Raw genomic sequence first — 26,353 nt, forward strand, 5'->3', positions numbered from 1 at the left:
TACAGGAAAAAGCAGCTTTATTCAAATCATTCATTCCCACAAAATCAATGCCACTTATTTTTAAAAACCGTTTCTTCCCTAGGATTTCAACACATGATGCAGACACTCTTACTGCGCACAAGATGCATCCTCTCAACACACTTACTAAAATAATTTACTCTAATATCAACAAAACAGTATATGCCACAAAAAAAGAAAAAAAGTTATGGATTTTGAAGACTGGAGTATTTTTGTTTCCAAGAGCATTGCATCAAAAACCCAGAGAACATCATTCACGGGCCTCGTTCATGAAACATGACGGAATGATTTTCTGTGCACTTCATGTGTAAAACCATTCTGTGAATTAAACAAGATGAAAGTAAATGGTTCATAAAAACATTATGTAAATTATTGCAATTCAGTGAACAGTTTACTCATAAAATCAATCCTGTGTGAACTGAATGAGACATGTTTTTACATCATTCATAAAATCATTCTTATGTAAATGTTCACAGTGAATTCAATGCAGCAATTTACATAAGAATAATTCAGACCTTTTGTTACACACAAATTCATTCTGCTTGTGTTTCGATTCCCGTGAGATGATTTTGTCTCTAAACAAACATAGTCCAACACTGATTAATACATTTGGCTGTATGAAAACTCAGAGGTTCATCTGTTTCCATTGAGCTTATGTTACATTAGGGACGTCTGATTTATGAGAATATTTTATTGTATACGCAGCTGAAAGAAATGTATAAATACTTTGTCAATATGACATCATATGTGCCTTTCCGCTAGGAAAAGAAATCATAAGAGCAGACGCACGACGAATCAACGTTAAAACAAACAGGTGAGCTGGCGAATCATGACTAAAAGCGACCCAACAGGAAAATGTGCATTCAAAAATGGTGAAAAGGCATAAAAATTCAGAGTCCTCTCACATTAAAGGCATGAGGAAATGGCTTCACGACGGGTGTGTCTCACTTGCCTAAATATTTGATATCCCAAAATGCTTCAGCACTGGGCGAGTGGTAGATATATTATATTTTAACCACATGACAACCACCGGAAAAAGAAAATTAAATGTGTATTAAATCAAACTATTTCCATAGGAAAGGTTTGCTAATGTATAAAATCAAAACCCTCATAATTTCTGTCACAAATGTGTTATTGAAACAAAATTAAGCACAAATCAAACTTGAGTTTATCTTCCCACCCAGACCAGATGTGGCATTTTGATGTTTAAATATCGAAAAGAATCAGGACCGAACAAAGTCAAGTGAACAAAACTGCTTGTTCTCTCAAGGCTCAGCCATTGTGGAGCCGCCCGCGTTCTGATGGGAGCCGTCCGTTGGCGGGACGTTAGCTGGTGCGACGTTCCCGTCACCGTCTCTGGAGCTCTGAGCCATCAGCGGAGGGGGTCCCGGGAAACCGCGTGCGGCGTATGGAGGTGGAATCATTGCTCCAGGGGGCGGCAGAGGCCCGGGAGGGAAGGAACGAGGGGGAAGCCCGCGAGGTCCGAAAAATTCAGGCGGGATGTCGCGCTGTCCGAGTGGTGGTGGAGGCAGTGGTCCCAACGGTGGGCCTCGTGCTGATCAAACAAAATGCAACGTAAAGTTTCAGTTAGTGATGCAATGAAAAAGAATATTTGACCGAAACTTAATTTAAGAACCATTTTGGAGGAACAATGAGGTTTAATAGCGCCATATTTAATTTTTGACAGGAGTATTGACTAGGCTGTGAGAGATAGAACAGTGCATTTAATGGATTGTACTGTTGTTTAACATCATACCGATTGTTCAGCTAAAGAAACAGGTTTCCTAAAGCTCCGTAAAACAGTTTTAAAAGTTGTAGGGTTGTCAAACATACCAGTCAGTACTATAAACTCTCGTTCGTGTTTGTTTGAGCTCGCTCTGAGCGTCAAAAGTTTCTGTTTACAGTGTTTTTTACAAGCGTTGAGCAATGTAGCCAATCACAGTCATATCTGTTGAGCGTGTGAACGCAATGGCCAATCAGATGTTTGCTAGTCAGCAAGTTGGTCAAAACCTACTTAACACCACTGAAAACGAACAAGGTTTTGTTCAACACGAGCCGCACACTTGCGAATCCTTTCCAACAAAGTGTAAACGAGATGTAAATAAGAGATTCATTGGACAGATTCATTTTTTATTTTATTGTTTTTGCGAGAGTGCAGAATTTAGCGAGCTTGTGCTTTAGAGATTGACAGCCTTAGTGATTATAGTGTTAATTTCGCTAATGAAATCCATGACATAAAAAATGTTCAAAACTGGTACCGAGAACCACAAAATTTGACTGGTATTGGTACTGAGGGCTGAAATTTTGGTACCGTTACAACCCTAGTTGTGCCACTGTGAAGACATCAATCCCTCACCGCCTCGTTTTCATATGCGTTAAATTCATGCCTGCAATCCAATAATCAAAATAAAATTACTTTTGATATGAAACTATGTCTTAGCTTTCAAATTCTGTCACTTTTAACTTCAATAAATAAAATAAATGTGTTTTTGTGGTTAAAGTGGCGTGACAGATCGCGGTAGCTCGACTTGTGAACCGATCATCTCTTCCTCTTTACTACTAGTTATAGCACCAAATAAACATGGATGAACATCAGAAGGTATGTTTGAAAGATAGAGTCCATAAGTGTTGGGTAACTTACCAAAAGGGGGCGGTACAGGTCCAAACGGGCCAATCGGAGGAGGAGGGCCGTAAGAATCCATGTGTGGCGGTCTAAAGCGAGGCTCAGGGGGCATCATGGGAGGGTGGCCATTGGGCGGTCGGATCATCATTGGCGGCGGCCCATTGGGCGGCATGATTGGGGGTCCGTAAGACTTGGGAGGCGGAACCGGAGAATCCCGTATGGGAGAAGGAAGGAAGGATCCCTGACTCTGAGACTTGGAGAGCTGGAAGAGAAGAACAACAGGTTATGGAAAAATGATTACTGGGGTGATTTAACGGTGGATTCCTGTTAACTGACCCAAGCAGATGTCAGTGAGCCATTGTAAGACCAGAAACATACTTTATACAAGAACGCAGCAGCAGACACAAAAAATTTACTTGAAGATTTTAAGTTATTTCTTCAATAATTTAATGACACATTAACATGTTCATGGTTCTCTGATGTTTATTAGTTATACTGGTGTTTTAGGAACCCAATCAAATTTAATATAATAATAATAATAATAATAATATTATATCAGTTCTAATTATTCATTAAAATCATTATTAATATAACTATTATAATGTTAAGTATTAAGCTAAATAATTATATGAAAACAAATATATTACTGTTGTAAATTACATTTAATTTGATATTATACTACAAGTTAAAAACTAATAATTGTCTTAAATTCGTCACTTTCAAACATTCAAACCCTAAAGCTTAAATTCAAAGTCTAGAGCTTAATTAATAATTAAGTGCTGATTATTAGTCTAATAAAAAACAAAAGAAACATTAGCTTCTTAAAATTACAATTGTACAGTAAAATAATTAAAAAAAAAAAAGAATATTTGTTCATTATAATAATAAAAAAATTATTTTACACTACTATAGCAGTTCTAATAGTAATATTTATCTAATTTCTTCAATATTTAAAACCCTTGAGCTTTTATTTTGGTGGAATATTGGTGAAATACTGTAAATTTCAGCCTACAAAAATGTTGGAAATTTGAATGTGTAAATAAAATAAACCTGACGCACATTGTGTTCTTATTGTATATTACTAAATTAGTCTTTAATTTGGACCCATTTCTCTGTTGAATCTTATTTAACAATCTCAACATGTTTTTTGTGTTTTCTTTCTATTTCCTTTGATCTATCCTGCATACTACTGGGCGACAGCTACTGTCAATGAATAATTTGATTTTAAGCGTTTATTATTTCAAGTAACGAAAATGTTTTTTTTTTTCTGGTTTTAGTTTCGTTAGTTAGACAAGAGTTAATTTAGTTTAGTTAGAAATCGTTGGCATGCATACTTGCGTAGAGTATGTTTCAGGCCTACAACATGCTGGAATCACTCACGAACATGAGTTTTGTTAAACATACCGTAACATTCTGAGCACAAGACCCACACAGTGATTAGAAAGTGAAAAGAAACCCATCCTGATGAACAAAACTGTTTAATCAGGCTCTGAAGACCCAAAAACAGCTGACAAAAGCCATGAACCACAACCAAATGTGTTATCAGCAACCTGCCACTGTGCACAAACCCGTCCCTACCATCCCAGCACCCAGCCGCTGTACTCACGGGCTCTACAGGCTCAGACGAGACCTGCTCTGAGGCCTCGGCCGTCTCTGTGACTGGAGCGGTCTGCTTTAAAGCAAACACACCCACCACGGTTTAATGGAGAACAACACCTACATATGCATGACTGTTTCTCATGGACATTTACTGGAGATCTACTTGCTCACATGTGAACATTGTACATCAAATTACAAACAGAAAAACATGACAACTGTGATCCTTACCATTGGTCCGTCATGTGCACATGGAGATGATGTCATCGGAGGAAACATTTCTGAAAGACAAAATGACAGACAGTTAAACATGAGACTCAAAACTGCAATGCAAACAAAAAATAATAATTTATTAAATTTCACTTTCGAAGTGAATGTCCCAAAGAAAAAAAGTCTTATACGTTTGCACTAATCATTTTGAGCAGGACTGCTTCACAAACTAGGGTCTTTTCAACGACTCCGGTTCGAACATATAAGGCTGAACACCGCTACTGACACTTTCTGACATTTTCAGTGCGTGAGATTGTCCTGTTTTGTTGTTGCTGGTGTTCTTTCAATCTGTCCTACACCAGTATGCCGGAGCGTGAGCTCCTGAAGCTCCACCCTCTTCTTGAAAGGGGGCCGGGAGCAGCAGCTCATTTGCATTTAAAGTGACACACAAAAACGGTGCGTTTTTGCTCACCCCCAAAAAGTGGCAATTTTAACATGCTATAAAAAAAATGATCTGTGGGGACTTATTTTACATCTTATAAAAAGGGGCATAAAAATATTTCACATTATTACGTTTTTTTAATCAAATAAATGCAGCCTTCATTGCTGGTTTGTAACAAGTTGTATCAAAAGCACCTGGTCGGGATGGCAGCGGGTGTCCAAGGTCTGAGAAGCGTCCGTGAGGGTCAGACGGGGGTCGTGGACCTGGAACAGATCACAAGTGATCAGGAGCTGTTATTAATCATTTCAGCCTGAGGCCTAAACATCTGGAGCTCAGGAGCGAACACATCAGGAGTGTTTTCAAATGACAACAACGACAATGACAGAAGGAAATGATTTGAGGAGAGAAACTGAGGGGGGAAATGACAGGTGACCTAAAAACGTAGAGTGATTAAAACAGGAAAGCTGGAAAAATTAAAGGAGGAGGATAAAGTTGGAGTGAGGATTGGCGAAAGGGAGCAGCGCCGACTCACCGAACGGTTCACCCCTTCGCCCTACAGGTGCAGAGGGGGGGCGTCCAGGACCCTCTATCATTAGAGGAGGAGAGGGAGCCCCCCCACTCACAGGAGACGGCCCGTACGAATCACCTGTTCAGACCAAACCGTGACAATCAGAAAAAAAACCTGCCACATAAGAGGAAGTAACACTTCGGAAAACACCACATTATACACAAACAAAAGCCTTTTAGACAGCATGTGGACAGCAACAGCAGCCGTTCTGTGGGTTGGTTGTGTTTTAAAGACCTTGTGAAAGGTGATTTAGAGGACGACAACTACTCACCTCTTCGCTGTGGCGGCATGTGGCGATCCGGGGGTCCGGAGTTGAGTTTGAACAGACTTTGCTCCATGTCTGAGATTTTATCTCTGTACTCCACAAGCCTTTATAAATGCACAAACAACAGAGTTCAGAAACAACCATACAAATAACAGCAATGATGTCGAGAAATTGCATTTGAACAGTGTGATTTGATGAATATTCACTTCTGACGAAGGTTGGCCAACTCTCTTCTTTCCTCCACCAGAGCTCGTTCTGAAGCACGCGCTTTCAACTATTGAAGATCAACAAGTAGACATGATTAATATATCACTAAATATATCAGTATTAGCCAATATTATATATTTTTAATGGAAAATGAAGCACTTAAGTATATGAATATGATTTCGTGTGCCGCTGTATTCTGAAATGTGTACAATCATATCTCTTATTACTGGCCATAACATTATAATTAATAATTGATTATTATAGGCTACTGGTATCAGCTGGTGCATCCCTAATATAAAAGAGAAAAAGCTTCTAGTTTTCATTACAAAGACTAACAAAACATGATACTCACCCAGTTCTCATGGGCTTTCTTTTCCTGGACTGCCACCTATAGGAGAGACGGCAGGGCGATAAGAATGAGCTATTGATCAACCGATATGAATTTTTTCTTATAGCGCAGGGTGGCCGATATTAAGCCAATAGGCTATATGTAATACCACACTATTTAATTTAATTTAAAGATAGTGAATAGCACATGCAAACAATTGCTATAATAAAAATGATAATTTTACATATTTACTAAATTCAAAATAATTCATTGGAAACTGTCAATATGCAAAAAATAAACTTGCTAAAAAAATGAAATGTTTATTAGATATTCAAAAACTTGTTTAAATTACATAGATGTGTATTTGTTGAATGCCGACAGTATAAGAGAAAGTATTATTGCATTTGACTTTCTATTACTAATAATACAGGCACTGCATTCTCAGCGCTGTCAAAATAAAAGTCCTGGTGCTGCTTCTGACCAGGGTTATCTTTAACTAAAACTATAAAAATAAAAATAAATAAATAAATAAATCTGAAATAAAATAAAATATAAATATTATTTGAAAAACTTCACACAAAAATTAGAATTGTTGCCTTGGCAATAAACTGAAACAAGTTTAAGTTGAAGCACTAAATTTATTAACTTGAAATAAATAAAAACTACGCTAAAAATAAATTAAACCGAAATATCTATATTTAAAAAGCACATAATGAAATTATTAAAATTAACACGAAAACTAAAAATATAAAAATAAAAGCTAATTCAAAAAGTGAATAAAACTAAAATAACACTGGTTCTGACACTTATAGGCCAATGCCAAACCACTAAATGAGACTATGGCCCTGTCCCAAAAGACACCCTAAACACTCGCAGTCTTCCTACGAGTCCGCACTTTCGTGACGTAATGCCGCTTTGACTGTCGGGAAGATTTCTGCTCAGCAAAAGTGCACATTGAGGGCACATATCGACTGCAAAGCACCCTTTCGAGACCTAAAATTAACAAAAGGGACACCCTACGGTCTCATGGACTTAACGGACACAGGCAGCCATTGTAAGCCCACAAGACCAAAAGTGCTATGAAGTGTGCCATTTGGGAAAGGGCCTATGAAGTGTCAGCCTGAGAGCAGAGTGATGTTGTACAGTAAACAGGCTCAGAGTTTCTCACCTCAGACTTCAGCGAGCGCTCGTTCTGCTGCATCTCCTCCTCAATGTCCTTGATCTTCTGTTTAAGCGCTCTCAGCTCCTCTTCCGACCGCAGAGCTTTACTGTCCACCTCCGACAGCTTCGTCTCCTTCTCACGTCTCTCCAGCTCCTCCTGAGTCAATTTCCTGAGCACAAAGGAAGTTCATAAAGCGAGGAAATACAGGAGTGGTGAGTTTATAGCCAAACCACTTTTTTACTACTGCTATTCGAATGAATAAAGGACGTAGGCTTTGTTGACAGGGAAAGCACAAATTTGATCCATGTCGGAACATCCAACCAGAGTTGTTTTGTTTAGTTTTTGCATCAAAATGAAACAGGCCTATTTTGAGGTTTGAAATGATTTGCACACTTGTAAAAAATCTGATCTTGCAAAACAGCCTCTGTGTGCAGTGTGAGTAATGTGTGTGATCTCACTGTTGCAGGGCGTTTTCTTTCTGCTGGTAGAGTTCAGTGGTGATTTCTAGTCTTTGCTGCAGGTTCTTGAACTGGTTCTCCAGATGTGTTTTCTCATTGTTCAGATTCATCTGGTCGTGCATGACCTTCTGATATTGCTCTAGATTAAAAAAAAGAAGTACATGATTAAATGAAGATGTGGAAAGCAAACTGGAAGGTGTTCAAATACACAATCACAGTCTTCATACCCTCCAGCTCCTGTCTGGATTTCTGTTCGGCGAGGAGACTTTCCATGTAGCGATTTCTCTCGTCTTCAACAATACTGAGAGTTGCTTTAATCTGTGAAACAGAAACAGCATTACAAATAAGAGGAGTGTTAAATTATCCTCCAAAAGAATCTGCCCGGAGCAGACGTACCCTGGAGACGTCCATCATCTGTTTGATCCGCACTCTCGTGGTGTCCATCTTCTTCTCTGAAAGAAAACAGACACTTGATGTTTAGAATAGAGGAGAATGTTTCATCTAACCATCTCCAATGACCTCAAGTGGCTTATTGCTTGTATAAAACAGCAGCAATGTGATAAAAGAGACCCACGTTCAATAACTGTATGTAGGATGAAATCGTGATATAGTTTATTGTGATTATTAAATAGCAAAGGCTGTAGTTTAATTAAGTAAACACATGCGGTGCGTGTTTCAGAGTGACCTTAATATGATATTAACACGCAATTCTGACTTTATAACTCGCAATTCTGACTGTCACATGCAATTTTGACTTTATAACTCGCAATTCTGACTTTATACCTCGCAATTCTGACTATATCTTGCAATTCTGACTATATATCACGCAATTCTGACCGTCACGCGCAATTTTGACTTTATATCTCGCAATTCTGACTTTATATCACGCAATTCTGAATTATTAATGGGATATATCGTAAATTAAATCGGAAGAACAGACCACAAATGTGCAGCATATGCTGTCCTTTTTCATACTATTACAGCAGAATGCAAAGGGAAAAACGAAAATAATCATGAGGAAAAGAATGCAGCCACTGAAAAGAGCTCTTGCCATATATATTCTTGTTATAACAAGACACGTTAAAATACCAAGCCAAAAAAGAAAAACTGGAGTTATAAACAGAGCGCTCACCATCATCTTCTCCATTAGACATTTTAGCATCTTCTTTCTGGAGTTCAGCAGAATCACCGGCTCCCAGACGGTTGAGCTCTGCGATACAGCTGGACAAAACCTACAAACCAGAGAAACACACAGAATATCATGGGATGTCATGCATGTACATTGTGACATTTTGGAGAAAAATGGCAAATACAGTCATGGCTAAAGGGATCTTCAGCATGCAGCATCTGTTTTATAATATGCAACAAATTTCACTCACATCAATCTCATTTTCCTTGTGCAGCAGCGAGTCCTCCAGCTCTTTCTGGGATTTGTGATAAACTCTGATCTCCTCACTCAGTTTCTTGTGCTTCTCCTGCCAGTCTTTAGCATCACGAAGGAGCTGTCAGATAATAAATATCATTTAAGTCATGTCGACATTGATGGAAGGACAAGCTTGGCAGGTTCACAGCTCTGACAGCAGGACTTACAGATTTCTTCTGCTCTTTTAAAGCGCCGTTTTCCTTCTCAAAGGACATCACCTGAGCCTTAAGAGCATCTTCTCTGAGTTTAGCTTCATCCATGAGGACATGAACCTGTTATCAATTCAAAACAAACCCCAGAAACACACAGAACACTTAATATCTTCATCTTCAGGACATGAGGGGCCGACTTTAATATTCAATGATGATATAAACATTTCTGGAAGAGTGATTAAAAATCTACTGAAAACTTAATATTTTAATTATTTGACAAATTTGTTTCATTGCCGTTTACAATTTTCAAATAAAATAATTTCCTTTCACATTTATTGGATTTTTTTTTTAATCAAAATTGCACCACTCAAAAGCAACTTCTAGCTGATGAAATATTTATGAGCTGGGCATAATTAAAAACGTTTATTCCATTACAGAAATCTGCACAACTTTTCAAGATTTTATTAATTTCCATGACTTTGCCAAGCCTGGAAATCACAAAATACTGATCTTACTCAGTTTTCCATGACAGTGGAAATCCTGTATTTAATCATTTTCTCAATTAAATTGCTTCTCTCTCTCTCGCTCTCCATGTTCATCAGTGAAAGAAAAAGTGTTAATAGGATATAAGGCTGTCATTTCCAGCAAAATACCGGACGTGGCGCATTCCACGGAGAAGAATCTATGAACCGCATTATTAGACCTTTTTCTAAGGCTGCATGATGTATTAAAGGGTTAGTTCACCCAAAAATGAAAATTATATCATTTATTAATCACCCTCTTGTCGTTCCACACCCGTAAGTCCTTCGTTCATCTTCAGAACACAAATTAAGATATTTTTGATAAAATCCGATGGCTCAGTGAGGCCTGCATTGACAGCAAAATAACACTTTCAATGCCCAGAAAGCTACTAAAGACAAATTTAAAACAGTTCATGTGACTACAGTGGTTCAACCTTAATGTTATGAAGCGACAAGAATACTTTTTTGTGCGCCAAAAAAACAAAATAACGACTTTATTCAACAATATCTAGTGATGGGCGATTTCAACACACTGTTTCATGAAGCTTTACGAATCTTTTGTTTCGAATCAGTGGTTCGGAGCGTGTATCAAACTGCCAAAGTCATGCCCCCCAGTGGTGAACCATTGAAATTTTGAAACACTTATGACATAACAAAGCCTCGTTTACTGAAATCACGTGACTTTGGCAGTTTGATACACGCTCCGAACCACTGATTCGAAACAAAAGATTCATAAAGCTTCGAAGCTTCATGAAGCAGTGTTTTGAAATCGCCCATCGCTAGATATTGTTGAATAAAGTTGTTCTTTTGTTTTGGTGCACAAAAAGTATTCTCGTCACTTCATAACATTAACGTTGAGCCACTGTAGTCACATGAACTGCTTTCTGGGAATTGAAAGTGTTAATTATCTTGTCACTGATCCATCGGATTTTATCAAAAATATCTTAATTTGTGTTCCGAAGATGAACGAAGGTCTTATGGGTGTGGAACGACACGAGGGTGAGTAATTAATGACAGAAATTTCATTTTTGGGTGAACTAACCCTTTAAAACCATACTATAGCATAGTGTTATTGTGAATTCACAAAGGCTGCAATTCAGTTAAATAAATACATGCCCTGTGGATTTAATATATGTATATGGGTTTTAATTATTTCCATGTGTGTAGGTTACGTGCGTCTCAGACCGGCTCTGTTCACAGTAAATGCTGCTTCACATGAACTGTTATCATTTACATGCATGGAGCTTCTCAAACTCCATCTCTTTATATATGCTGTGAGTTTGGATTGCTTATAACATTCATCTGGGAACGCAATGTGCGCCATTTCATCAGATTTGTAAGATAAATGATTATAAACACATGAGAATACATCAATCTCTTTCTAAATGTGCAAACTGTTCACGATTTCAAAATAAAAGTTTAAACCCTCGCTCTGTTTTTATGTCCACATTTTATATTCAAGAAATTACAGTGGCTGTAGCATTTCTATCATAAAGGAAGTGGCCAAATATTAAAAGATTAACTAAACATTTAAATTAAATATAGTTTGGCCAGTGTGTAACACCAGGCCGTTTGCGCCCTCTGCAGGCAGTTGTTATAATACATAATAAATATAAGATGATTGTTGTTACATATATTCTGTATTTTAACAGTGTTGTTTTATAAAACAATATGATCACTTGCTTTGATACTTTATATGAGCCAAATATTATTGCCTCATTGTTATTATATATGTATTTTAAGTCATTTTAAAGGCTTAGGTCTATTTTTATTACCACAAAAATATCTATTTATAGTGCTCGATTAATCGTCAAAATAATCTACCAATTACCAAAATAATCCTTAGTGACGGCCCTAGCAGGATAACCTGTCATTGTTAGCAATTCATGATGCTTGCTAGGGAATGATTGTTCCCATCACTACATTTGTTTGTTTTGCTAACTATGACACTTGACAAATTATTACTGGTTTCCTCATTTCAACCGGTAGATCAGCCAAAGTAGTAAAAGATCAACTCATCCAGCACAAATTACCTTTGCACGCTCCTCGTCGTAGTTCTTCAGTGTTTTCTGGTATTTCTCGATTCTCTGGTGCATTTTGGCAATCTTTGGTTGATGGAAACACAAAACAGTTCTGAAAAATCTGACAGAGAAAAATCACAATGGCAAGAAAAATAAAATAATCAAAGATTACCTTCTCATTAAGATTTGTATTTTCTTCCTGTGTGTCCACAATTTTTTGGTTAAGCTGTGAAATACTCCCGGACATCCCCTCCCACTGACTCTGGAGCTTCTGCTGATGATTCTAGTCAGTAAAAACAACAAACCACATTAAACAAATGTGCGCTGTGATGAAACCGGGACGGTAACAGATGAATCCTGCTGCTGTGATTCACCTTCAGCCCCTTCATTTCTTGTTGGCTGGAACTCAGTGATTTCTCAGATTTTTTCAGCCGCTCTTCACGTTCTTTTATCTGCGAGGAGACAAATGAAGCGTTTACATCTGATCGGGTTCATCAGCCTTTAACAAAAACAATAAACACAACAAAAGTCGAGAGAGAGGTTTACCTTGTCATTCAATTCTGTGATCTTGTTAACAGCATCAGATTTCTCGCTGAGAAGCTGCTGGATCTTGTCTCTGAGCTGCTTTTCTGTTACTGTGAAAACAAATACAATGCAAAATATATTAAACAGTTAAGAAAATATTTTAAGAGATAGTAGAAATGGGTGACATGACCTCATTATGAAAGCTTGTTTCCGCTAAAAAAAAAAAGAAAAAAAAAAAAAAAAAAAAAGGTAATTGCGACTATCTCACAATTCTGACTTTTTTTTCTCAGAATTGCGAGATATAAACTCACAATTGCATGATATGTCCAATTTTGAGGGAAAAAAAAGACTGGCGTTTTTCTCAGAATTGCAAGTTTATGTCTCACAATTCTGACTTTATAACTCGCGATTGTGTTTACATCACGCAATTCTGACTATAACTCACGATTGTGTTTATATCACGCAATTCTGACTTTATAACTCGCGATTGTGTTTACATCACGCAATTCTGACTTTATAAGACGCAACTGCGAGTTTATATCACGCAATTCTGGCTATAACTCGCAATTGTATTTATATCTCGCAATTCTGACTTTATAACTCGCGATTGTGTTTACATCACGCAATTCTGACTTTATAAGAATTGTGAGTTTATATCTTGCAAATTCTGACTTTATAACTCACGATTGTGTTTATATCACGCAATTCTGACTTTATAACTCACGATTGTGCTTATATCAGACAATTCTGACTTTATAACTCACGATTGTGCTTATATCAGACAATTCTGACTTTGTAAGATGCAATTTTGAGTTTACATCACGCAATTCTGACTTTATAAGAATTGTGAGTTTATATCTTGCAATTCTGACTTTATAACTCACGATTGTGTTTATATCACGCAATTCTGACTATAACTCACGATTGTGTTTATATCACGCAATTCTGACTTTATAACTTGCAACTGTGTTTATATCTCGCAATTCTGAGAAAAAAAAGTCAGAATTGTGAGTTAAAAAGTCACAATTGCCTTTATTTTTTTATTTAGTGGCGGAAACGAGCTTCCATACCTCATACTATGGTATCACGAGCAATCTTATATCATAGCAATATCATCTTGCTGGTTTTTATATATTATATAATCATGTAGAGTAATGCCTATTTTTCAGATAATCCAGTGCATTAAATATTTTATAAATTAGAAGTACATTTGATGGACACAAAACCAAAAGATCAGCTTAGTCTTAAATTAATAAATCTGACATTAGTGCAAACATAAATTCCCAAAACGAAAAACTCTTAAATTGAGAAGACTAAAAACAGTAAAATCGACAAAGTGTAAAAGTATACTATATATAGTGCCATAGCATGTATATGCCATCATATTAACCAACCCTAAGAGACTGATATAAAATAAAACGTATATCTCAATCATGGCGAGGCTGAGAAGTGACTTACATTGATAGGTTCTGCCTTTGATCTAGAGGAGAAAAGAAGAGGTGAGTGACACAGATTTGATTGAATCGATCTAAACATTCATCATGTAAACAAGGCTACGTCTTACAGCGAGCACCGTCCTCCAGAAGAACATCAGTATCGTGAGGGTCCCGACAACCACTGTGACGAGCACAGGCTCCCAGGGGACTCCGTGGAAAGTGGGACCCGGTCGCCATTCCTCTGGAAGAGCAGTGATCAGCTAGACGACACAAAAACACAGGAAATATGATCAGTTTTATGTAAATTCCAGATACAGTTAATTATTTGCCAACTTGGTTTCACTGGCTGTCAGCTTTGGGTTTAGTCAGTAAGGGGCCTGAAAGCCACTTTTAGACTGTTTTAAATCAATACCTGCACTCTTTTAGACTTGTATTGACTAATCTAAGTCTGTTCAAGCACTGACCCTTATCACCAGCCACATGCAACTGAAACACAACACTAGGGGTTTACTGGACTTTAACCTCCGATGAAACCCAGTCTACCTAATGCATATAAAAAGCACTTACAACTCAGTTTAAATGAACCAATTTAGTTGCCTTGGGATTTTATCCGATCCTTAATGGACTTAGAGAATTAAGGAGAGCTGCATGCATAAGAAGGGGTCACAATACAGCACTATGCCATTATTACACTACTACTAGACGGACATTATACTTCTCTATACTGACTGAATGATCAATTGCAAGCAGTTTAAGTCGTTAAAAACCACACATCTCACTCCTGAAGACAGCGATCGAGTCTAGAGAGTGAAAACACTTACTTCCTGAAGTCTGGACAGGACGAAGACTGTGTTTTCTATCTCAGCTGGTGTAGAGGTAAGACTTGGCTGTGAATCCATCCTCTTAAAGCGTTTTAACTAATTTACCAGGGTAACCGAGCGCTCAGAGACGGAGGTTGAAGCCGATGAACACCGTATAAATGGCGGACCGTTGGTTCATATCGTGAAGCCGGTGTTATTTTGGTATAAATCCACTCTGACACGCTTGTCTTTCAACGCTAATATATATTTAACTCGAATAATAATGTATACAGAAGGATAATAAGTATATACAGTTAGTAAGTTTTGAAATCGAGGCTGGAGGAAGATCTCTTTCAACACGTCAACATTTCAAAACGCTGAGCTAAGAGTCTCTCACGAAAGAGCAGTGTTTCCACTCTGTACGCGCGCGGTCATGTGATGCTGACGGCGGCCTCTGATTGGTCACACTGGGTGAGAGGAGAGCAGGGGAATCGTATTTAGCAGTGATGCTAACGGTTTTGAAAGAATAAATTGAGTAAACGACGCTTCAGTGTTATAGCTTTTAACATGTGCTATAAAAGATATTACTATTTAATTTACACGATTTGGAATTTAATCTTGTTAGGGTTTCACACACATATTGGTTTCGTATGGAGTTTTATCAACAAGTTTGGATTTCATTCATCGACACCATCAGCCATCAAATGTTAATAAGCAGAAGTGACCCCCTCATGACAAAATTATGATATTGATTACATGGCAGATCTTATAAATAGGTGTATTTATAGAACAGACATTCCTTTATATTTGTCAACAACAAATACCCTATTATTTTTGTGATTTTCATACAAATACTAGGTCAAATAACATCATAAAATCAAATAAAATATAGGAAATATAAAATTATATTTTGCATATGAAACCAATTTTAGGAGTTTTAGAGGCAGTTCAAACCAAAGAATAGAAGTTCAGGCCAAAACACCACCAACAACATGAACAAACAACCACAAAAAGGCGGTGGCACAACAAATGACTCCAAAAACCATTACAGAAACGTTTCTCAAACTCAAACAGAAACTCAGAACCAAGTAAACTCCAACAGAAAACAATCCTGGGGCCTGTACCATGATGGTAGTTGAACAAACTCAGGGTTGTAGGATTAGTTTCGAGTTGACAGAACCAAACCACTCCAATCCGGCTTTGTTGGTACCATGATGCTTATCATCAACTTCCTCTGTCAACTCAGGCTTTGATCCTGAGTTTGTGGAGCGCGTGCACATGAATTTGTGACATCAGTGGTGAACAGCCAATCACATGCCTTGCAACTGAGAGAATCTATGATTCACTTCTCGTGAGAGAGCCAGCGCGATTCAAAACTCTTTTTCTGAAGGTTAAGAGATTGAAGAAAATTAAGTATTTAAATTCATTTACACTGATGAAAATACTTGTCCATGAAAGAGGACAGATAAAAGAAATTTTTTTGCTCTATCAGTGCAAGTGAAACTTGTGAAGTTGGTTTAGTTGATAATATATAGCGATAGAGAAACATCGTATTTAAAGTTTATTTACAGCTTATTTATATTACATATGATCTGTATATATTAATATTCATTCAAACGAAATGCTTAATAATAACTGCTAAACTAAAATCGCTTGTGTGTAATGATCTAATAATAATAATAATAATATATATCATATAATAATTATATAAATCATAAAATAATTCTAAGTAATTATCATTAAAGCCAGACAATTTTATTGTTAAATATTTTTTTTTGCTATATAGTGACCTTTAATTTGGAGGAAGAGAAACTGGGGGAGTGACTTTATTGCGTTGGATGTGCCAGTGTCAGTTTGCTCACATCTGATTGGCCCAATTTCGGTTTGAGATCTCTAAACCAGAACATAACCTGCCGTGGAGCGTAAGTTACTATGGCGATGAACACCGCTAAAAGCCAAGTCACTTTCATGGTACCTAAAACCCAGGATTGGTGCAAACTAATCTGAAACTTACCTGGCTAGCCAGCTAATCCGGCTTCATGGTACAGGTCCCTGGTATTGATTTCAAACCAGCTACTTGTGCAACATGAGTTCGGTGTTCCTGCCTCCCAAAATTCAAACCACTCTCTTTTTTAACTGCATTGACTATAGAAATGTACACTAATGCAATGCCTGAGAAAGAAACACATTTTCAGAATGCATAAATGTTGCATAACTATAAGCCTTTTGCGTTGATGTTCTTGTGTAAAGTGTATTTTGGGCTTTAATGTCTTAAAATATTGTGTTACTCACAATTTCTCCGTACACCCCAAGATATTCTTTGACGGGAAGCAGTAAACCCCAGAGTTCATCTGAAGTTGAGGAGCTGGAGGAATCAGTGTTTGCTTCAGTGTCATGGAAATCAGAGACAGCTGGAGACTCTAGTGAACCTGGAGACAGAAAATAACAGTTATAGCCATATGCGACAACAATTATTGAAATCAGAAAAAATAGAATAAAAAAAATTCACAAACCTGAAGACTGATCCATTTCAAAGTGAAAGCCGATGTCCACCGGTTTCTCCAAAATAGCATGAGGCCCCTTTTGAATCTCCTCAGCGTCCTCGAACCCTATTTGTGCATCTTTATTTCTGTTGAAATGGCCTCCGTCCTCCTCAAGACCTGCGTCTTTACTGTGGGACAAATCTTCATTCGGATTTAATTCAGAATTCTGAATCAGTTCAGATTCATTTTGCTCCTCATGCATTTCAGGAGTTTCAGGTGGAGCGATCATTTCGGTGTTACTGTCCAAACCCTTCACCTCTTCAGAGTCAATTTTCTCATCTGGGAAAAAAGTGCATAAAGATCTTTATTAAATCATTACCTTGTAAAGCCCGACAAATGAAATAATAATCAGAAAAATTATTTTTTGTTTTTTGTTGAGTATCATATTTGATACATTGGGCTTTTGTGGCTCATATAGTATGATATTGTGAGAATATGGAGGGAAAAAAACAGCTCAATTTTATTCAAATTTGCAGATCCTGATATTTATATGGCCAAAAAGTGAGATGAAATTCTGATGCTTGAAATGTAAATCAATGAGATCTTTATAACAGTATATAATACTTAATTAAATGATATAAGTATCAATCGTCACTCTACTTTTGCCAATAATGTTTTAGTAAGATATTTAACTGCAAAAGATGCTTTTGTTACTTAGTATTTTTGTCTTGTTTCCAGTCCAAATATCTAAAAATTCTTAAATCAAGATGCATTTACTAGACAAGTAAAATGACATAAGAAATTATGTCTTGTTTTCTGAAACAAAATCTAAATTGAGATTTTGCTTAAAACAAGATTAAGTTTTTTTTTTTTTTTTAACCCACTGGCAGATCATTTTGCTTGTTTTAAGCAAAAACTCAATTTTTTCAGAAAACAAGACAATATCAATTTTACTTATACAGTAAATGCATCTTGATTTGGAAACAAGACAAAAATATTAATAAGTAAGAAAAGCATTTTTTTTGCAGTGTACTTTTAGGTTAAAAGCTCTGTAGTTTAAAAATATATAATGCAATGTAATACAATGATGATTAAGAGATGAACAAAAACATTATTTTAACATGATTTTTCTAAAACATTATATATGGATAATCAAGTAAACCTAAGTTGCTTCAGTCCAGTAAGTGTTCATCTTTAAATATTACTACCAATATAAAAGTTATTCTTACGTTTACTTTAGAAAAGTAAGATTTCACATCAAAAAGACATGTGAAGCACGAGCTGAAGGTTTGTACAATTATACTAAAAGGCCTTTTACTTGCTAAAATAAAAAAAGAAGTATAAACTATTAATCAGACGACAAAAGGCATGTAGTAGATTGTGTGCAACAGGTTTATCAGCAAAGTTCTGATCATGTCGATCATTTAGAGGCCTTAGAAATAGGGATGCACGAAATATCGGCCACCATATCGGTATCGGTCAATATGTTAATTTTTAATGTTATCGGCCAGATAAGAAAATTTGGCCGATATATTAAAGCCGATAAATAATGTTATTTCCTTCAGCTGAGACACTTCAGATGCGCACTGTTCACTATGATGGTTTTGAATTGCTTGAAATATGATTGAAATCACTTCAAAAAAGAAAATACAGTTAAGTGCAACATGTGCAGCGCAAGTCTGTCATATCGGCTACATAATATTATAATGAGAACATTATAATTGTGTGTTTGGGACATGGCTTTTAATAGTGAGACTTTTGTTTTTGTAAACAGGCTCTTAAAAATTATATAAAAATTTTGATTTCGATTTATCAGCCAATATATCGGTTATCGGCTTTCAAATATAAAGAATTATCGTATCGGTATCGGCCAAAATGTTTATATCGGTGCATCCCTACTCAGAAATTCATGTGTCAAATATGATTCAGTAAGCTTTATAGGATTAAAACTAGGGATGCACTGATATGAAAATTTCGTCCGATACCGATAACCGATATTTCCTTATATTTGAAAGCCGATAACTGATATTTTGGCCAATAAATCTGAATCCAAATTTTTATATAATTTTTGAGAGCCTGATTTAAAAAACAAAAGTCTCTATTATAATATTATGTAGCCTATATGACAGACTTGAGCTGTATGTTGCACTTAACTGTATTTTCCTTTATGATTTCAATCATATTTCAAGCAATTCAAAACCAAAATGACGGACAGTGCGCATCTGAAGTGTCTCAGCTGAAGAAAATAATCCATTATTTATCGGCTTTAATATATTGGCCAAATTTTCTTATTGGGCCAATAACGATAAAATTAAAGATGAACATATTATCGGCCGATACCGATGTTGTATCCGATATATCGTGCATGCCTAATTAAAACAATTTTAACAGCATCTGATCTAAGCAAAAACCTGAAATGGCTCATTTAAACAAGAAAGCATTGCTGTTAGTACAGCTAAATTTAGAGTTAGAGATTCAAACGAACACCTAACTAATGTTCCTCACCCGTTTCAGATGCAGGTTGTTCATCCTCGACCAACGGGACGCTGTCACTGGCGGCTGAATATTTCTGTCGTAAAGAGAAAACAATCTCCTGAAAAGCGTCTAAGATTGTAGCCTCAACATCATATATTTCTGGCTCCTTCTCCTGTCCATGTTCCTGAGCTTTCCGGTCTCTTTCATTAAATAATTCTTCCGTCGCATCAAGAATGGAGTTCTCTGAGGCCTCCATGATCTGGTCTAGGGTCTGCTCGATTTCCTCCGTATCCGTCTTCAGCTCTCTCGCAGACTTCATCTCCAGATCTAGGTCAGAAAACATGGCTTCGATCTTAAACAGGTTCTTCAGTCCGAAATACTTCTGCATGCGCTCCATTTCCTCGTCCTTCAAGTGATCTCGTAAAATTGTGAGTCTCAGTACGCTGTCGCTGTATTCAGGCTCTTCGGGAGGAAGATGAACCTCATCGTTTTCCTCTTGTTCTGTGATGTTTTCGCTTTGTTGGGTAACAACCAATTCATCGCCGTCAGGTTGAGGATTTTCTTTAGGCTCATGTGTGTTTTCTGTAGAATGAAGAGCGTTCTCATCCTCCAAAAGCTCTTCGATGTCTTCGCTCACGTCCTCTTCGTCTTCATCTTCAAGACTTTGTTCTTCTGATTCCAGTGTGTTTTTCAGTAGATTCACAAGTTCGTTCTTCACTTTATCAATCTGTTCGTCTGTTTCGTCAAGTATAGGTGCAGTTTCTTGGCTTTCTAAAACAAATTCCCCACTTTTGGTTGCATTTACCTTCTCCGGTTTGTCAATGGATTCATTCGCTTTTTCGATCTTGTTTGTAAGTGCATTCTGAGGACCGTCGTCTGCAGTGTTTTTGTGTGCGTTTTCATTCTTGTTCATGCTGGCCTTCTGAAGGTTTTCCATTTCTTTTGTGTCTAACTTCTTTGGATCGTCATCTTCAGTGTTTTCACTTACTTGCATCTGGTCTACATTTAATGGCGGTTCAGATGGGACGACTTCACGTGCATCTGAAGCAGTTTTAGTGTCTGGTGGCAGATGAGAAAGTGTTGGGATTTTGACATCAGCATCACTTTGTGCAGCTTGTTCTTCGACATCAGCAACTGATTCTTTGGTGAGTACTTGAAGGGATTCGGTCACTTGCGATTCCCCTTCACGCTCCGTATCATTCAAAGTCGACTGGCTGTTCTCATCCTCAAGTGTTTTCTCTGGTGTTTGTAGTGGTATATCTTTATCGTTTAGCTCTGTTTTGGCAGGTTCTTCATGTACTGCATCTAAACCTGCTGTTTGTGTTTCAAGGGGAAGTTGTGAGCGCTCCCGAGGCTCGAAATCAGAGTCACTTTGGTTGTGCAAAAGCTCAGAATAATCAGTATCAAGTGCATCAGAATCTGATGGCTCTGTTTCTACATCTTCTAAAATGACATCGGCATCTTGGCTTATTGAAATATCTTCCATCTCTTCTTTTACTGCATCTTTAGTTTCCAATGTTGGTTTTAATGAGTCAGTCTTTGGCTGAAAGATATCTGATATCAAGATATCTGAGTCCTCTTCAGTAGATTTTGAATGTAATGTCTCTATTTCAGGAGATTTTACAGAATCTGAATTGACTGACTTTGATTCAATAGGCAATGTTGATTCTGAATCGACTGACTCTGATTCAAGAGGCGATGTTGATTTTGAATCAACTGACTCTGATTCAAGAGGTGATGGTGATTCTGAATCTACTAACTTTGATTCAACAGGCAATGTTGATTCTGAATCTACTGACTTTGATTCAACAGGCAATGTTGATTCTGAATCTACTGACTCTGATTCAACAGGCAATGTTGATTCTGAACGGACTGACTTTGATTCAACAGGCAATGTTGATTCTGAACTGACTGACTTTGATTCAACAGGCAATGTTGATTCTGAATCTACTGACTTTGATTCAACAGGCAATGTTGATTCTGAATCTACTGACTCTGATTCAACAGGCAATGTTGATTCTGAACGGACTGACTTTGATTCAACAGGCAATGTTGATTCTGAACTGACTGACTTTGATTCAACAGGCAATGTTGATTCTGAACTGACTGACTTTGATTCAGCAGGCAATGTTGATTCTGAATTGACTGACTTTGATTCAACAGGCAATGTTGATTCTGAATCTACTGACTCTGATTCAACAGGCAATGTTGATTCTGAATCTACTGACTTTGATTCAACAGGCGATGTTGATTTTGAACCTACTGATTCTGCTTCAAAAAGTGATGTTGATTCTGAATCGACTAACTCCGATTCAACAGGCAATGCTGATTCTGAATCAACTGACTCTGATTCAACAGGCGATGTTGATTTCGAACCTACTGATTCTGCTTCAAGAAGTGATGCTGATTCTGAATCGACTGACTCTGATTCAAGAAGCGATGTTGATTCTGAATCGACTGACTCTGATTCAAGAAGCGATGTTGATTCTGAATCGACTGTCTCTGATTCAAGAAGCAATGTTGATTCTGAATCGACTGACTCTGATTCAAGAAGCGATGTTGATTCTGAATCGACTGTCTCTGATTCAAGAAGCTCCGCTGATTCTGCCTCCGTTTCAGAAGGCAGTTGAGATTCATCTTCATTCTGAGCTGGTTCTTTTGATTCCTCTGTTGAATTCTCGCTTTCTATCAACAATGTGCTGCCCAACAGCACATCTATATCATAGCTTTCAAATTTATCAAGGCCCGTCTCAAAGCAAACAAAATCTGTTTCCTGAAAGAGAAAGAACGATTCACATTAACCAAATGTCACATCAAAAATGACCAGACGTCAGTCAATATTAACCACATGGACTTACCTCTGTAGGCACCTCCAATTCTTTTTCAGTATATACATGATTTATATTAAGATAGTCCTTTGGGAAATAACCAAAGTGGTTTCCAACCTATGTAGACAGAGGAAGAAGAAATAAAAGTCACATTTTAGAACAGTGTTTACGGAAAACAAACAATCATAAAAACAGCAAAACTTAAAATAAAACACAAACTCATAAGCATCAATCAATCAATCAATCAATCGATCATGAACAGGTTACTTACACTTCCAGCCCACAAGTCTGACCTCTGCCCTGAGAGTTTATAATATACATATATCGTCTCTCCTTTCTTGAAAGAAAGAAACCGACAGTCCGGCCCTGTGAAATCCTTAGCGGCCTTCCCTCTGCCGAGAAGCACTAAAGAGACACAAAAAACATGGATGAAAACTACTCGTAAACTTTTATAATCTAGCATTTACTGTAAGGTAAGAACAAAACCGTGTTCTGCGTGAGAGTTGAATGAAAAATGTTCCCATAGATATATGTGCCTACAATGCGAACGACTTAAAATTGAATGTAATGTGGCATAAATAACACTGCGATGAATTAATTATAATGTGCATTACAAAATGAAGCATATTTCACCCACAATGTAACAAATCTTAAAAGGTTCTAAAATACGCTTATTTTTCCTGAAGCAAAATATAATTTTAATTTCTTACTAATTATTTTGAAGTGCGTTGAATATTTTGCAGTTGTTTGATTAAACTACTGCATGCATTCTCTACATGATGACTTGATTTTTTTTTTTTTTTTTTTTGTTTATTAATGGCGTATCCACCACACCAGGATCAACAGTGCATCTGACAGGTCGCCAGTACGGAATATTATGGAGTATGGGTGAATCTCCCTTGGATTTCAGAAGAAATGTTGGACTGTTTGGCCGAATTGATAGTAAAATTAAATCAAGAAATAATATTTAAAATGTACATATATATGCTGAAAGTAAACATTTGAACATCTCAACAACATTGGCGTTTTTTTTTTGTATTATCCCATAAAATCTCAGATGACCACATTTTTTGTTTAGTATTTTTACTAAATTAATGTAAATTAATGTAAAAATTAATGTAAAAAGTGTTCATTTCAATTCAGAAAATTGTATACATATTATTAAACTGTCATACAAAAACACACACACCATTTTATATATATATCTATAAAATATATATAAAACTTTATAACTATAACTATATTATATTATAAATATAAAACTGATATATATATATATATATATATATATATATATATACACACACACACACACACACACACACATATATATATATATATATACACATATATACACACATGTAGGCTATTTACTTAAGAAATATTTACATGTATACATGTATATTTATATATAATTTATATTATATGAATATAAATAGTTTAGACAAATATATATTTTTGTTAAATATATACATTCGTGTGTTTTTATATATACATAATAAATTTACACAGTACACACATGTATATTATTTATGTAAACAGATGCGATTAATGGTTTGACAGCATTAATATATACACACGTGACAAATTTTATATATATATAAACAAACTTTTATGTTAGATGCGCTTAAGCGATTTGACATATAGTATTAGATGTATATACATAGTGTTTTTTATATATATATATATATATATATATATATATATATATATATACACACACACACACACATATATAGGCTACATATAGAATATATGTGTGTATATATATTATATATATCTTGAGTCTGAGGGGAAAAAAAAGGGTCAAACACAGTTCATCCTAATTCATCGTGAACAATCGAATCATGTTGTTTGTAAATAACGACCTTCCCAATCAAGCCATCGGTGTGTTTTACATGAAAACAGCCGGAGATATGAAACCAGGCCTTATTTGTAACATTATTACCAGCTGCAGCAAGTGAACATATCATATTAGGAGCATAAAAGACAGACTCCAGGTCTCATCGAGCAATGTTCCCTGCACAGGGCTCTTCATGTTGTTAGCTCGACTGGCTAAACTGAGCTCAGTATCAACAGACAGGATCTTCAAGGACGCCACCCGTCATATCTACCCTCTCTGCACCATTAAAACCCCTCTTTTTGCTGTTACAGAATATTACAAAGTTACAGCTGTGGCGGCGATGCGGCCTTTATGACGCCAACAGCACTTAAGTTTTATGGTCAGCATCCTGATACAAAGTTACAGTGTGATACTCACTGCTACATTCATCATCGGCGCATCGCTTCAGGTCGGAGAAGCGCCGGTCCGCGCTGCTTCTATGAAAACACGCGTAAAGAACAAGCGTAAAAACATAATAAAAATATGCATTTCGTGCAGCCATGCTGGCAGCTGTTGATCGGAGAGCCGCTGCCGACACGTCAGCAGATCCGAGGCGAGCTGAGCTGCTTCAGTGAGGAGGAGAAAAGACTGGAGTCATGTTACAGAGCGCTTAAAGAGATAGCAGCACCAAAACAACAAAACCTGGCACGAAAACAGGACGGATGACTTGCTCTGGTCACATGCAGAGGAGACTTCACTGTGGAGTTTCATTCTGCCTACTATCATGCACAATAAAAGCTTTTTTAAAAACATAATGTTTATTTTGCGTTATTATTTAATTTAGTATTATTTATAATATATGGGTCAATGATGTGACGGGTCATTTTTTTGTGTCCAAAGGCCTTAATAATAATAAAAAACAAAGATATGACATCCATAGTATGTAAGGTAGTACAACTAGATCTCTTTTATTGAATCCAAAAGGTTTTAATTATATTTTGCTACATATAAAGGTATTTTAAAGATTTTGAAGTGTCAAAAGGTCATTCGGTTTAACCGTCCGAAGGCCAATACAGCCATTTCATTTGTCATTAAAATATCTTAAAATATAATAAATGTATATATTTATTTATTCTGGCATGATTTTATAACATCATATATCAACATAGCGCAAAATGGTATTGAAATTATGTGTAGAAGTCGTTGCTTTGTTATGAGAAAGAATGTCCGGAAAAATACATTTAATTGATGTCATTCGGAGTAACCAATATAAAGGGACCATTTTGGATCAAGTCATGCGGTCAATATCATGTGACATCATTTAGACACCTGCAAAGGACCACATGGTCGTGAAGTAAAGTAACTAACTCTGTCTTAACTATCCGAAAAATTAATGTATTCACTTGCTCATACGCATGTCCCGAAACATCAGGTCATTCGGTACAACCGCTATAAAACATGGAAAATGTTGTAATATTTTAAAAGCTTGTACTAAATATAAAATGTTTGATTGTCCTTTTGCTAGCTAGCTAGATATTAGCCTGTTAGCATTGTTAGAAAATATCGTCATTCGGTATAACCAAAAGTGTCATTCGGTAAAACCGAAATTGTGGTTAAACCAAATTACTTTTTTGGTGACAAATTTTGTCCATCTTGTAAAAAAAAAAAAAAAAAAATGACAAAAGCAGTGTTAATTGATTATAAAAACCACATAATCTCCTTGTTAACACTTAATAAAACTTAATTATATCTCCATTATGTTTTTTTTTTTTTACACTTTTAAAACCCTTATTTGTCAATGACCCATATATTATTTCAAGAGGTATTTGATAATAATGTGTGGGAAAAGAAACATCGCAACTGAAATATGTGTATATACAGGTGCTGGTCATATAATTAGAATATCATCAAAAAGTTGATTTATTTCACTAATTCCATTCAAAAAGTGAAACTTGTACATTATATTCATTCATTACACACAGACTGATAT

General features: G+C 36.4%; 1 protein-coding gene across 30 annotated transcripts; it reads right to left on the reverse strand.

Moving 5' to 3' along the window:
• mia3 (MIA SH3 domain ER export factor 3) lies at window positions 1-25,078 on the reverse strand. Of its 30 annotated transcripts, none has more exons than XM_051874050.1 (30): window positions 24,802-25,074; window positions 22,813-22,946; window positions 22,572-22,658; window positions 21,778-22,486; window positions 21,622-21,699; window positions 19,744-21,543; window positions 17,269-17,577; window positions 17,048-17,184; window positions 14,084-14,215; window positions 13,978-13,999; window positions 12,541-12,629; window positions 12,369-12,446; window positions 12,167-12,277; window positions 12,007-12,078; window positions 9,468-9,572; window positions 9,257-9,379; window positions 9,010-9,109; window positions 8,274-8,329; window positions 8,105-8,195; window positions 7,878-8,016; window positions 7,426-7,588; window positions 6,282-6,317; window positions 5,929-5,996; window positions 5,729-5,826; window positions 5,422-5,535; window positions 5,084-5,152; window positions 4,469-4,518; window positions 4,248-4,313; window positions 2,660-2,903; window positions 1-1,573 (listed from the first exon to the last, which is right to left on the reverse strand). In XM_051874050.1, exons 1-30 carry the CDS (start codon window positions 24,923-24,925, stop codon window positions 1,284-1,286), a joined length of 5,694 nt encoding a protein of 1,897 aa, XP_051730010.1. In that variant the 5' UTR covers window positions 24,926-25,074; the 3' UTR covers window positions 1-1,283. The 30 variants fall into 30 exon arrangements, with proteins under 30 accessions (XP_051730010.1, XP_051730008.1, XP_051730009.1 ...); XM_051874048.1 differs by having other exon boundaries at window positions 21,622-21,660; window positions 21,739-22,486; XM_051874049.1 differs by having other exon boundaries at window positions 19,744-21,504; window positions 21,739-22,486.
• Window positions 25,079-26,353: the final 1,275 nt, after the last annotated feature.

Source organism: Ctenopharyngodon idella, chromosome 20 (assembly GCF_019924925.1).
Source record: "Ctenopharyngodon idella isolate HZGC_01 chromosome 20, HZGC01, whole genome shotgun sequence".
NCBI classification, from domain to species: Eukaryota; Metazoa; Chordata; class Actinopteri; order Cypriniformes; family Xenocyprididae; genus Ctenopharyngodon; species Ctenopharyngodon idella.